The sequence below is a fragment of the Gekko japonicus genome, unplaced genomic scaffold (genome assembly GCF_001447785.1).
Source record: "Gekko japonicus isolate JY-2015 unplaced genomic scaffold, Gekko_japonicus_V1.1 scaffold1427, whole genome shotgun sequence".
NCBI lineage: Eukaryota > Metazoa > Chordata > Lepidosauria > Squamata > Gekkonidae > Gekko > Gekko japonicus.
In genome coordinates, this window is record NW_015168694.1 from 337,999 (window position 1) to 352,590 (window position 14,592).

Sequence of the window (14,592 nt, forward strand, 5' to 3'; positions counted from 1 at the left end):
TTTACAACCCCCCCCCCAGCCTCTGCCTAGGGAAAGGGCAGCTGACATCATTCTCCTCTCCCCTATGCAACTGAAAATTCCAACTGCCTTGCGGGGGGGGGTGAGTTTGAGGTGTGGAATGGAGTGATGTCCAATCAGCTTCCATATGCAAATGACCTTGGAACGCTGGGCGGGACTGCACAAAGCAGCCAGTCAACCCAGCCAGTGTCCTCTGAGTGGCATTTCTTCCGGCCTAACACTAAGGAGGCCAAATTTAGAATGTTGTGAAATAGAATGTTCACTACTCAATTACATGTAAGGAGAGATAAGAACAACGTATATGTTTTAGAATTTTTTTAAAAAAAAATTATCCACCTGCATCCTACGGCAAAGAGTGGTCTCTTATTGTAGACTTCTTAGGCACCTCCACCAAGTTCATTAAGAGGTAGGGGAGATTGCATTTTTTTCACAAGATAGGGTGCCAGCTCTGGGTTGGGAAATGCCTGGATATTTTGGGGCAGTAGAGCCTGAGGAGTGCAGCATTTTTTGGGGGGGAGGTAGAGCCTGAGGAGTGCAGCACTGGGGGGGGGGGGGGGGCCTGGGCTGAGGAGTGCAGCATTTGGGGAGGGGAGGGACTTTAATTGAGTAAAATGTCATACAGTCCACTTTCCGATGACATACAGTCCACCTTCTACCAGTCATTTTCTCCGTGTAAAGTGATCTCTGTCGCCTGGAGATTAATTGTAATCCCATCTCCAGCCACCACCTGGAGACTAGCAACCCTAAGAGCTTGCTGGTCAGTGTTTTAAACAAGTCCGACTGATGGATGGATGCTTGCATGTTGTAAAGAGGTCCGAAGACAATAAGCATATACTCATTCAGTCAAAATAGTACCAGTATCTGGAGAAAGCATGATAAGATCAGGGAGAGCGAGATGAGATTTGAGCCTGCCACTCACAAAAGCACTGTTACAGGTGAAGGGAGCTTTGATTCTCCAAGGCGTATACCCTGGAAATCTTGTTGGTCTTTATAGTGTTACTGGAATCAAATTTTTCTCTTGTACTTCACGCCAATATGGCTACCCACCAGAAACAGGTCAAAAAAACAGAAAGCCAGTCCCAATCCAATACCCTAATTCAAGAGTAAATGGCCATCATTGTAATTGTTCATTACATTTGGGGGCGGGGTCTGGAGTTCTCCCAATTAATGTGCTCTAAAACGCACACAAATGTCCATCCCACATTCCTGACATAGTTTTTTTTAAAAAATGAGGCTGTAGTGGGATACGGTGGCACTCAACTTGCAATTTAAAAACACATTTAAATGTGAAAATCCAATGGAGGGGGGAGAGGGTTCCTACTGCCCCATTTCCCTAACCTCACTACTAATTGAAATAGCCATTCACACACACACACACCCCCTTTGCAGTAAGCCTTACTTCCAATTGTATGCTTAAACATACTTTGCTTAGAAGAAACTTTGATTTAAAATAAACAGGGACTTACTTCCAAGTAAATGTCCATAAAAATCAGGATGTGAAGATAAACACACAGAGATGGAAAGGTCATGTGTAGCAATCCAGCAACAGCAGACCACTAATTGTGAAGTCTGTTAGCAGTTAAAAAAACAAAGAGGTTTTCAGCTGCTGGTTGCCATGGGGAAGAAAATTCTACACATTTGACACTTATTTCTCCCAGGTTTCGATACTGCTGCTGTTTGTTCCATAATAAGCAATTTAACTGTCATGCTTATTAAAAGGGGAAGCTTAAACTCACTTAAGGAATTGCTTAAAGTAGGGCTTGCTAAACAAATCTCTCTGGATGGGTCTCAAGCAAGTATTTATCATTATCAACAACATATAGACAAGGCAGAACAATACAAAAGCTGCACTGGAAAAATGAAATGTAAACAAATAGCCCAAGCTTAACCAAGGTTGGGGCTGCAGCATAGTGGAAGAGTGCATGCTTTGCCTGCGGAAAGTCTCATGCTCAGTCCCCGGCACTTCCAGTTAAAGGTGCAGACTGTAGGAATTGGCAAGGACCTTTCTGTCCCTGGGACCCTGGAGAGCCACTGACAGCTTGAGTAAGCAACACTGAGCTAGATGGAACCATGGTGTAAAGGAAGATTCATATGGCATAGAAGAACAGAAGTAGGTCACACTGATTAGCATTATACACATATTTATTGACTGATTGATAAGCAGCTACTGCTGCTGGACAGGATCTCCAAATTATTTGCATTTTACATACTTGGTATAGTTCAAGTACCTTGTATATTCCAAGTCCAGTTTAGTAACTGATGATTACAAGAAATCTACTTAGAAAAAAGAATGTTGAACAAAAGTAGAAACATATTCTTTTGTCTACAAGATGCTCACAGGAAAGGTATGTTTTTGAGTATCTAAAATTCCAGATGAAGTACAAAAAATTGACTAAAGAAACCATTAATTGTTCATAGCTCTTTTGTAATAAAGGCTTCCATATCAGTATGATAGATGACGATAATGATAGCATGGATTAATGAGGATCAATAGCAAAATTCTCATTGACTTGCACAGTACCAGGATTTCACACTGATTGAGAGAGAGCAATGATCCCAAAAACCTCTGTCTGACCAAATAACAGGTTTGAAAATAACTAGCTGCCTTGGCCACTTGTGAAAAGCCAGACCTGCCTCCAGGCAAGGAGATTTCCACTGAAGTTGGTTAATCTTTTCTTTGGATCACTGAATAAGAAATAATCAGCGTGGGCAGGCAGACAAGTACATTTTGTGCACTTACCTGTGGAGCTATGAAATAAAACAATCTGCTTTTTTAACTGAATAGATCAGAGGTTCCCAAACTTATTTGGCCTACCACCCCATTTTTTAAAAAATTACTCAGTGCACCCCTGGAAATCTACCTTCAAAAAGTGGACAAAAAGATGTAGTGACAATTTGCACCCAAGGCTCCTACCACCCTCCTGGATTCGTTCCAGCTCCCCTCAGAGGGTGGTATTGCCCACTTTGGGAATCAGTGTAATAGATGATTCTAAAACTCATTTATTCATGAAGAAGTGTCTTTGGGATCACAATATCTACAAAACTGAATAATATCAAGAAACACTGATCTATGATGATACCATCTATGATGATACCACTGACATTCATAACCATCATTGTTCATTATCAAGATTGTATTCTACACAACTTAACAAAAAGACTCATATTTCTGAAAAGGCCACCAAAATTGTTGTGGCTGCCTGCCAACTCAGAGACAGCACCAGACCTGTGTCATGATTCTGTTTCCCTGCCACAACTCCCCCAACCAGGCTCAAAGAGAAGATGATATGGAAAGAGAAATCATCCTGGTTTTCTCTCTCTCAGCGAGGAAGTGTCTTGGCTCGTTCTTTTACCTTCACATTGTACTCTACACCAAGAGGGCATAAAAGCTGCCAACAGACAGTAGGAGAGCCAGATGTGGTCTAATGGTTTGAGTGCTGGACTTGGAAAACCTGGATTTAAATTTCTCACAGGGCCATGAAGTTCATTGGGTGACTTGCGGTCAACATTCTCTCTCAATCTAGCTTACTCACAGGCCTGTGAACAAAAAAAAAGTGATGCATGCCACCTTGAGCTCCGCAGAGTAAGAGGGAGATATAAATATGATGAAAAGATAGAATTCACTACAGGGAGTCTCTCCCCCCCCCTTACTAAACCTAGATGGAAGACAAACGTGAGACAACTCTGCCCCTTGTGATATGATCCTTATTATTCTGAACCTAGAAATGATGTTACTGATGGACTATGACACAACTCCTGAAGAATTCAGCTGAGGTAGGACCAGCCCCTCCAAACCTAGTTGGCTTGCCCACCACAGCCCTCCCTCTTCAGTTTTCAATCTGTCAAAGTAAGCTTTGCTTATGAAAACTACACACTACAACAAATTTTCTAGCAACTCCTCATTGCTACAGTAAAGCTACTACAACAGAATGTCAATGACTCCATGAAATTAGAATGCCATCCCTCCCCAGTTATAGCCAAACACAATGGAAAATAGACCCAGGTACATAGGCATCCAGAGAAGACGCAGCTCTTATCAATGGGGTTAACCAACCATTCAGCCAACCAGCTCACAGCACAGATTGAGAGTAGCAAATCCATGTCCCTAAACCAAAAACTGCATGCCCTGTGATCACCATATTAAACTGTTACATGTGACCCATTAGCTTCTGAGGCATATTTGCATATATAAACAAATTGCACATGTAGATCTGCTGCCGCTGTTGAAACAAACAGGGCAGTATTCATGGGCAGATGCACTCCCATGCAAATCAGTACTCTGCCTTTTAAGAGAGATCATAAGATTATTGCTAAGACTTCCACATTCTAAATGTCCACAAATTTCACCCTGAACACATTTCACACTGGTCACTCTACAATCTTCTTATAAAATTAATAGTACACCAATGCAACATGGAACATCAGAAGCTATGGCTGAATCCACATTATAGAAAGGCGCTCCCTTACCTGATTTCAACAATTATACAATAATACTTCTGGCATTTAAGTGCTCTTATGAAAGTAAATTTACATCCAAACTACAGCAAGACTTATGAAGAGTCTATGTGACATATACAGAAGTTCATATATACACTGTACATTTGATCTCCTTATATATTTGAAGACCGTACCTCTAAATATTCTGCAGAAATTTCTGGCTTAGAACATTTAAAATTATGCAGTGGAAACCACAACACAACACCACAACATTTCCAGACACAGGTGCCATAAGTCATTGATTTAAAAAAGAATGCAAGTTTACAGCAACAGCTATCCACCAGAAAAGCATGTTTACAAAGTATGCAACAGGCATCACAAGTATGTTTTTAGGGCTTTCAGAACAGTGCAAAATGGTCAGGAGGCAAGAGAGAGAGAACATTCATGTTCACATCAAAGAATGACCACAGCTAGATTAGATTCTGCTTTTGAAGCTACCAATGATGTGTGTTCAGCAGCCATAAATCCAACTCCATGGTCCCTGGCATATAACTGCCCTCTCATTTCTGTGTTTATTTAAATTGCTCTTGGAACAGAATTCGCTGTGCTCAAGGATGGATGAGGCTTTCGTGATTTATTGTCCCGTGTAAGTGTTTTATGGGTCTGATGCTGACACAGAGAAATGCATGGCACAGTGTCACTATCCCGCTGCCAAGTCCATAGCCTCACGTTCTCTCTGCATTGTGGCCACGGCTATTCCATTTTTTACAACAAACGGCACTTGAAAAGCTCTCAGCCTTGCTCAAAGATAAATGGAAATTAATTTTCCTACAGACTAGTAGCAGGGACCATGCTGATTTCAAGAAGGCAGAGCAAGATAAGATGGCATGCCACTGTGTCTAACACAGCAACAGAGAGGTTATTCCAGGACTGGAAAAAGCCCAGCCAAGTGGTCTCTGGGCAGCTGCACATTTAGCACGGGCATCTAGGAACCTGAAATCATTTGCTAGGCCTGGATTGTTCTCCCTTAGATTTTGCCAAAGCCCATAAACATGACAGAACAAAGCTGGAGCATATGGACTTAGAATCCAAACACACCTGCGCTACTGAAAATAAGCTCTGGAACCACCACAGAGAGACATACTTGGCCATTAAAAAGGAAATCGTATGGAAGAAGGAAGGAATCTTGATCCCTAGTTCCAGCTCTGCCCCACTGACTTAGCCTGCTGGTGCACTGCACTGTTCGGTGTAAGGTGCTCTTTTCACATTTGCCGCCCCTGGCCTCTTCCTAGAGTTCCCAATAGACTCCCTTTTCACTCCTCATGCCCTAGCACCATCTGCTACTGGCCTCTTCCCTTCAGAGTAGGCTGCTGGCACAGCAACTTGCAATGGTAGGAAGAAATGCTTCTACAGGGCTGAATGTCTTGTTCTTTACATGGCAGCACTACCAAGGCAAGGAATGACAAGCTGGCCTTTTCACAGTGTTGCTTCACATCACATTGAAAAGGATGGGAGGAGGAGAAGAAATGAGAAAGACAAGGTTGGTGGACCGACCATTCACATTTTGCTGGTCTCCAAGGGCCGTAATCAGAGTTGAGCCAAGGTGTGCTAGGCCCAATACAAATGCTTAGGAAGATACTGTTTCCAACCGCAAAAAAGGTCTATTGTCACGTTGTGGGCAACTGTACTAGAAACTTGGGCACTTGGTGCATGAAGAAGTCAAGATGATCTATGGTGGGGGGACCAGTGAAAAAGAGAACTGAGTTACCACATTAAGGAGGTGGAAGAAAGGTTTCTCTGTGAGACTGTATGAAGAAAAGCTGAAGAACTCTTCGAAAAGACATACATACTAGGGTTTGCTTGAGAAAACTGGACAACAAATGCTGAAAATAAATAAATAATGGGACTTCAGATAACTTGGTAATGGAAGGTTGTTGTCCGGCTAAGAAAGGAGGGACACAAACCACAAAAAGAACAAGAGCCAATGTGAAAGAACAGATGGGCATGAAGAAAAGACAGGTTCAAAAGTGTGCTGGAGTCAGAAAAGCGCCCAACTACAGAAACTGTACTGAAGTCAAGGGGAAACAAGTGGAGTTTCATGCCAGAATGAGAGTTGTAGATGTGTGGTCTCCTGGTACAGAAGTTCAAAGAGTGGCAGGCAAGGGAGATGAAAGGTAACTGTCTGGAGAGCAGGGAACTTAAGAGAACCAACTAGACCAAAAGAGAGAAAGTTACAGTGAGATGCATCTGCAAAAAGAGGAAAGGAGTGGGGAAAGAGGGGAATTGCATCTCCCAAAATAAACAGGCACACAACAATGGGTGGGGGGGAATACTGACAGCAGAGGGGGAAGAAAGTGAAGCCTGCCACGAGATTAAGGTCTTGAGCCTAGGTACCTTTCCTCAGAAGAAACGCCACTGACCGCAAAGGAAGCCACTTCCAAGTAAGTGCAGCTCAGAAATTCCTCTAATCTTGACCTAATAGGAAAGCATCAAACGCTTCCCCCCAAAAATTGGGCTGGGACCAGGCAATACCTATTAAAAGGAGGGATTCTAACTGGGTTGGGACAATGCAACAGGAGCAGATGCTACCGGGGTGCTGCTCACCTTCTGGCATTTTAACTAACTGCAGGAAGTTGCTCTCCACCTCTAACTTTTCCGTTTGGAGTTGCCGGAGGGGGACATCCGCTCAAGCCCTCTGCCGCCGCGGCCCATAGTCGCAAAGTCCTCCGGCGCTTGTGAATGACAAAGGGCGCCACTTCCCTCTTTCACACCCCTGCCCCTAGAAACCGACACGAGGAGGTCAATTTCAAGGCGAAGTGTCCAGCCCGCCCGGCTCCGATGCCCACCGGTCCCCTTCGGAAGCCGGGCGCGTTTCGGGTTTCCCGTTCCCACCCATCCCTGGAAGAGGGCAGCGTCGGGACACAATGGGGGAGCTCCGGCGGCCAGCAGCGCGGCTGCACGGGAGAAGGGGACCCCGAGGCTCGGAGGCGTTCTCGTCGGGGGCAGGAAACCTCCGAGAGGATGTGGGGCTGGCCGCAGGAAGGAAAGCGTCCGGGCTGCTGGCCGAAGCGACTGCCCTCCTTTCTCGCTCTCTCGGAAACCACGTTTGGGCATTTCCCGCTCCCCCCGGCTCTTACCTCTACATTGAAGTACTGCTCCGCCCGGCAGCCAGTAGCACATAAAATCCACAGCAAGGCTTGCAAGAGGAACACCCTGGAATGATGCACGAACTCCCCCCGGCTTGCAGTGCTGAAGGCGAGTAAGATCATAGTGAACTGTGCTTCCACTGGAGAAGGGAGAGCTCTGGTTCCGCCGGCCGCTCCGTCCTTTTAATGCCCTCCCCCCCCCTCTCTTCCCCCTCCTTCGGAACACCCAGCCCGAGGGGGGAAAAGAGATATATACCGCCAACCCCCCACGCACAAATGTCCCCGGGGCCGGCCAGGAAAGGCGGCGAGGCAGGTTCACCTCCAGCGGGAGGGGGGGGGCGAGGAGCAGCGGCGGCAGCATGGAGCGGGCTCAGCTCGTCCTCCTCCTCATCCCCGGTCCCGTCCGCGAAGGGATGTGGCGCCCCAGTCCCGCGGCAGCTCCTCCGAGAGCGCCGCGCCTCGCCTGCACAGCCGCCGCCGCCGCCGCCACGCTCGCCGCCTCCTTCTGCTCCCCCTGCTGCTGCTGCTGCTGCTGCTGCTCGCGCGAAGGCCTCGGCAGCCCGGCCGCTTTACTCGCCCCTACCCAGCCAGCGCTTATGCCTCGCCTCGCTCGCCCCTCCACTCCAGAAGGTTCAGCCTGCGATCTACATAACTCCTCCCCCCGCCTCAGACTCCTCGCAGAGATCTTAAAGGAAACCGCCCTGAAAGGCTCCTGGAGCCCAGAGGGGAGGGGGCGCCTGCCCTGGACCTCATCCCCCCTCCCCCGCTCCAGCCGAGAGGCGGGGGGGAGGGAAGAGGGAGAGGGCCAATCGCTGACAGGGGGGAATGGATGGGACTGCCGGGCGAGAGAGGGGAGGGGGGGAGGGTCGGAGACCGCGGCCAATGCGCGCCTCCTAGGAAGCCCACCGCCCCAAAAGAGAGCGGAGAGGAAATGAAGACAATCGCCGCTACGTGGGAGCCATCAACGAACTCAAAGTGACTCAAAGAATCAGCTCCCCAGTCCACCAGAGCATTTCCGCCTTTTCTCCCCGGTCCCTTAGACTCTAGTAGGGGAGCAAGACCTGGATGGAGTGGGGTGGGGGAAGGGGCTAAGAGTTCTTGGCCTGAAGGAAAGCAAATCCGACAAGGAAAGATGAAGCATTCAGTCCTGTGCTCAACTTAATTGCGAGTGAACCCTACTGAGCAGAGCTGTTAGTAGATGTGCCTAGGATTAGATTTAGTTTAGGCAAACAACTGAGGACCCATCCTTATGCACATTTACATCAGATAAGCCTCTGTGAATTCCTCAAGATTCATGCCTAAAATCAACCCGCACCCGCAGGATAAGTTGGCAAAGAACTGGGATGAGTTATCCATCATCTTTTTTTTTGTTTAACACTAGACAGAGAATCACCCGCGTGCATGGCAGCTGGTTAAGCATTAGGCAAAAAATGTTCCCATGTAACCGTGAAGACCATTTTGGACCTTCTCCCTTGGAACTTTGTCAGGAGAGGCCAGAAGGGCACATCCCAAGAATAAAAGATTTTACAGCTGAGGGCTGGACTCAGTGACCCAGTGGGTCACACATGTGGAAGCTATATCACTTCAACGTGTACCTTTAAAATCCTGCATATGGAGTCTATGAATGTGTGAAGGCTCAAGCAAAGGTTCGGGTGAATGTATGAGGCTGGAGGCAGGGGCAGGGCACCAGCAGTGCAATCCTAAAATTAGATAGGTAGGGACTTCTAAAACCATTGATTTCAATGGATTTAGAAGGATGTGACTCTGTTTAGGACTGGGCAGGGGCTGTGGTTCATGTAGAAGGTCCTGGGTTCAGTCCTTGGCATCACAAGTTAAAAGGATCAGGCGGTAGGACCGTGGACTCCCGGAGCTGCTGCCAGTTAGAGTAGATGGTACTGATGCTGATGGACCAATGGTCTGCTTCGGTATAAGGCAGCCTCATATATCGTTGCACTGCAGGATGTAGTGGAATGGTTGAGTAATTTGTAATAGCCACCCAAATCTTTGTTGTTTCTTAGTTTCTGATATATCATTCATAAAGCATTTGAAGCCCAACTTCTGTTTCTAGGAAAATTGTCAATCATTTTGTTGAATTATTCATTCTAGAGAATAGTATTCCACTAGCGGATATTTTATAAGCAAGAAATGTGGCAAGCTTGTCTCATAAATGCTTGGCAGGAATATCGTATCCCATTCCATAAATCAAAATGCCCCCACCCACTAAAGAGATCAATAAGATCCCAGATGCAGTTTTGGACCGAGTATATCCACATGACCTGGTAAAATATGGTGGTGAGCCATGGCAGTAATAGAGTAAAAGAGCCAGTTTGGTGTAGTGGTTAAGTGTGCGGACTCTAATATGGGAGAACCAGGTTTGATTCCCCACTCCTCCACTTGCAGCTGTTGGATGACTTTGGGCAAGCCATAGTTCTGACAAGAGCTGTCCTTGAAATGGCAGTTCTTGAACGATCTCTCTCAGCCCCACCTACCTCACAGGGTGTCTGTTGTGTGGAGGGGAAGGGAAAGGAATTTGCAAACCGCTTTGAGACTCTGAGTGAAGGGTTGGGTATAAATCCAATCTCATCCTCCTCCTCTTCTTCTTTGTAATACAATTTGTTTTCATTTACATCCATGAACCACAGAGTAACTACCCATCTCGTAGAACACTTCTCAGGAACCTAGTATACTTAAATTTTAATCCTAAACAGTTATACCCTTCGAAACCCAAAGACTTTGAAAGATTTCAGAGGATGTAACTCTATTCTGGATTGCACTTTTATGCTAGGATACTTGTGTACATATATTTTAGTGGGGCGCCTGTACATATATTTTAGCGGGCATTTTACACAGCAGTTCAGTTATAAGGATAATTGGAGGATTTTGCCCTATACAAATGATATAATTCCTTGGTCCCATTTTTATATTTCTTTTCTGTTTAAATGGAAAAGGGCACTGATGGTGGAGCTTGCCAGCACATACATGAAATGGCACTTTTTTAAAAAAAATCAGAAGTCCTAGTTTTTAACACACAAAAAACTCCAGGTATGCTCTTTTCCTGGTAGTAAGTCATCCAATTGACTTGACACTTCTTGAGCCCATGGCAATGAGCAACAGAGCAATATGTCAGAAGCCCAAGTATTTCTCTTTTATTGACCTATCTGCAGAAAACAATCACTTTTTCATATTTCATAGTGGTAGGATCTGATGCTTGAGGCCCAAAGTGTGTGTAACCTTTTTGCTTTACATGTGTTTAGCCGAGTGCTCTCTTCCCCACCAAGATATTTTGTTGCTATGGCAATAAAAAAAAATATTTCTCTTATGCTCAGTTCACACACTAGTCAGTCACGCCTATTATTTCAAAGGTGATAAAATGAAGGGTGGTGATCTGGAGATCCCACAGGAAAAGGGAAGTTCAAAAAAAAAACTCTTTTAAAACATTTGTAAATTTTTCCTTTCTTGTTTTACCAAACCTGGACTTTGTGACATCATCAACTCAAGAAAAAAACATTTGACCTATATAAAGCTATAGCATTGTTAGGTTCTTCCACACTAGAGGGAGATATACCTTTGTTATTCTTCGTTCTTTTATTTTACAATTGTGTATATTATCTTCAAATTGCAGCTGAATTTAGGCGGCTGTTTTTATTTTAAAAAATTAAAAAGTAGTAGTTAGATTTGACTTGATATTAAGTAGGTGATATTTCCATGTGGTCAAAACAGAGAGTTTTCCTTTCACTTCACTTTCTTACAACCAATACAATACATTTTTGGGTGGAACTTTCCTTAGCTTTGAGGTTCACCATCGGATCCCCAACATGTCATTTACAGTCTATGTAGAGTTACATGCTGGACTTCGGCAAACTTAGAATTAGGGCTGCCAAGTGGGGGCGGTGGGCGGGTAAACCCCCGCTTCGGAGGCCCGATTTGCGCTGCCGCGGAATCGGGCCCCGGGAGAAACTCTGCCCCAGCGTGTGCATCACCCGGAAGTGATGCGGGCACGCCGTGGCCCCGCCCCCAGCGTGCCTGGCATCCTCCCGTGTCTTCCGGGTGATGTTCATGCGGCACATGCGCACGAAGCCGGCTGGGTTAGGGTGAAGATTCACTTGGCAACCCTACTTAGAATGCTTAGGATGACACTGTTAGCTGTGAACACCAGCCAAAGTTATGGAGGGGAGTGATAAGGATCAAAGCCCTGGCCCCTGGCCCTGCTGAGAGGTGGTTTAACTCCGCTTCCCCAATGGGGTTGCCAAATCTGGACTGAGAAATACCTGGAGATTTTGGGGATAGATCCTGGAGGGGGAGGGGAGGGACACCAGTGGGATATAATGCCATAGAGTCCACCATTTTCTCCAGGGGGCCTAATCTCTGTTTGCTGGAGATCAGTTTTAATTCCAGGAGACCGCCAGACCTCACCAGTAAATTGGCAACCTTATTACCCATGCTGCTTTCGCAGTCCAAAAATTCCTCCTGGACTGGTTTTAGTCCCAGGAGGCCAAAACACAGGAAGCTGTAGTTATTTGTCTTCTTTCCTGGGCTAAAAAAAAAATAGGCATTTTCAGTTGGGGGAATGTTGCAGGAAGAGGTGGAGGACACAACCCACCTCCTTTCCCAGAATCAGATTCCTATCACACAAATTCACACTGGGGACCAGATCATGGACTCCCAACATCACATGCAGTTTTGCTCTTAGCTGTTGGGATGCTGGACTTTTGTTCATAAAATGGTCCAAAATGTCCCAGCTTGAAAACTTTGCTTGTCGATGCTAAGCAGGCACCATGACCTGGATGGCCATGGCTAGCCCAATCTCATCAGATCTCAGAAGCGAAGCAGGGTCAGCCCTTGTTCAGTGTTTGGATGGGAGACCACCAAGGAAGTCCAGAGTCGCTACACACAGAGTCAGACCATGGCAAAATGCCTCTGTTCATCTCTTGCCTTGAAAACCGTAGGGGGTCATCATAAGTTGGCTGTGACTTGATGGCACTTTCCACTCCCCCCACTAAGTAGTCTCCCTACTTTGGCAAAGGTATTTGAAGCACATGAGTAGGGCCATTTGGAATCGGTAACCAGCGAAGCCCAACACTGGAATGTGTATGGTTTATAGCCATGCCAGTGTTAAACATTCCAGGAAATCATGTCAAAGGGTGGCTCCTTCTAGGGGCAGAGTAGCTATAGAATGAGAAGGAACATAAGAACATAAGAACATAAGAGATGCCAATGTTGGATGAGGCCAAAGGCCCATCCAGTCCAACACTCTGTATCACACAGTGGCTAGAAATACCAGTGCCATCAGGAGGTCCACCAGTGGGGCCAGGACATTAGAAGCCCTCCCACTGTTGACCCCCCCCCCAAGCACCAAGAAGACAGAGCATCACTTGCCCCAGAGTCCCTAGCTATACCTTGTGGCTAATAGCCACTGATGGACCTCTGCTCCATATGCTTATCTAATTCCCTTTTGAAGCCGTCCATGCTTGTAACCGCCACCACTTCCTGTGGCAGTGAAGGAAGACAAGGCTGAGGAGCATATTTCTGGCAGAAGAACATCATGCAATTCTATAAAGGAGAAAAGAGCCAGAGGGAGTGACCAAGGTAGGATCCACTGTTGCCACTGGTCAAAGGGTGGCTCCTTCAAGTGGCAGAGCAGCTATAGAATGAGAAGGAAGACAGGGCTGAGGAGCATATTTCGGGCAGAAGAACATCATGCAACTCTGTAAAGGAGAAAAGAGCCAGAGGGCGTGACCAAGGTAGGATCCACTGTTGCCACTGTGATCAAAGAGCCGAAAGAACAGATTTCCTGTTCTGTTTCTATGTGGCATTTTAACTTCCCACAGGATGTAACAGAAGCTAGAATGGAGCCTTGGAGCAGAGTGTTATGCCTGCTCACCAGGTGTATTTATATAGCACGAGACTTTGCAGGAAGCCTACAGCGTATTCCTAGAAAAATAAGGGAAAAAAGCAAGACATGATCTGGCACTCACATTGCTGCTTTTGCCATGCAGATTGTAGAGCACGTGTTGCCTGCATTTGCCATGTGGAGGGACAGGCATGCAGCCAGAAAAGCAAAAGGATAGGGCATGAGAGGTTGAGGAAGAGAATCAAAGGTTGTAAAGGAGCTATAGAGCAGATGGGGGGGGAGACAACCACAGGCAGCTAGAAGGGACATAGCTGCTGCTTAGAAAACAGAACTCTTTAAGAGCATAAGGAAGGGAAGCATCAGTGGGTCTCATAACACTTAACCTCAATCACACTTTGAATTCAGGCTACAAATAGAGCTGTTGGTCAATGCGCCTGGTGGATAAAGTCAAATTCATATGTAAATCCTTTCTATCAGCATTATCTCCCCTATGGGGATTTAAAAAAAGAAAAGAAAGGTTCCCTCAAGCAGACGAGACACCATTTCTGTAAGACCCCTTTCAAGCTGGTTGCTGAGAGGGAGGGAGGGAAATGTTTGCAACCATTGTATTCTAGAAGTCTTAGCTTTCCATATGTCATAGGAACTCAGCTTAAGAAACATATATTGGTCTATTATTTTTATCTACCCTTCCTGCCAGAAGCTGTCAGGAGCACACATGGTTGTTTCCTACCTCTACCATAATTAGTCAAGTATTGGTCTATTCAAAGTTGTTACTGGGAAGGGTTAAGGTGAGAGTTTTCCAGCACAGAAGAAAGGTGTAAATGGACTGGTGAGTCAGCAGCAAGGTCATATAGCTTTGTTGATATGGAAACACTAATGCTGACTGCAGGAGTGAGGTGACAGAATATGAGGAACTCTATGAGGACCAAGCAACAATGATGCTATTCTGAGGAAATTGGGATGAGGTAAGAAAGGCAGACTGATGCCATTTCAGGATGAAATAAGACATGATATGTATTAAGAGAAATGTCACATTATTCAACAAGAGATTTCCAGGAAAAATGTTGATGTAAATTTGAAACCATGAGTCAGGAAGCAAGAGGAAGAGCAAGTGACAGGAATGATGTCATCAGTCATGCT

At 45.8% G+C, this 14,592-nt stretch overlaps 1 protein-coding gene across 1 annotated transcript in view; it reads right to left on the reverse strand.

Annotated features, from left to right (window-relative positions):
• MMP16 (matrix metallopeptidase 16) overlaps positions 1 to 7,724 on the reverse strand; it is a 274,400-nt gene extending 266,676 nt beyond the window's left edge. Inside the window, exon 1 of the mRNA XM_015415474.1 lies at positions 7,593 to 7,724. Coding sequence (XP_015270960.1) covers positions 7,593 to 7,724 — 132 coding nt within the window. The remainder of the gene's footprint in view (positions 1 to 7,592) is intronic.
• Between the last annotated feature and the right edge of the window lie 6,868 nt (positions 7,725 to 14,592).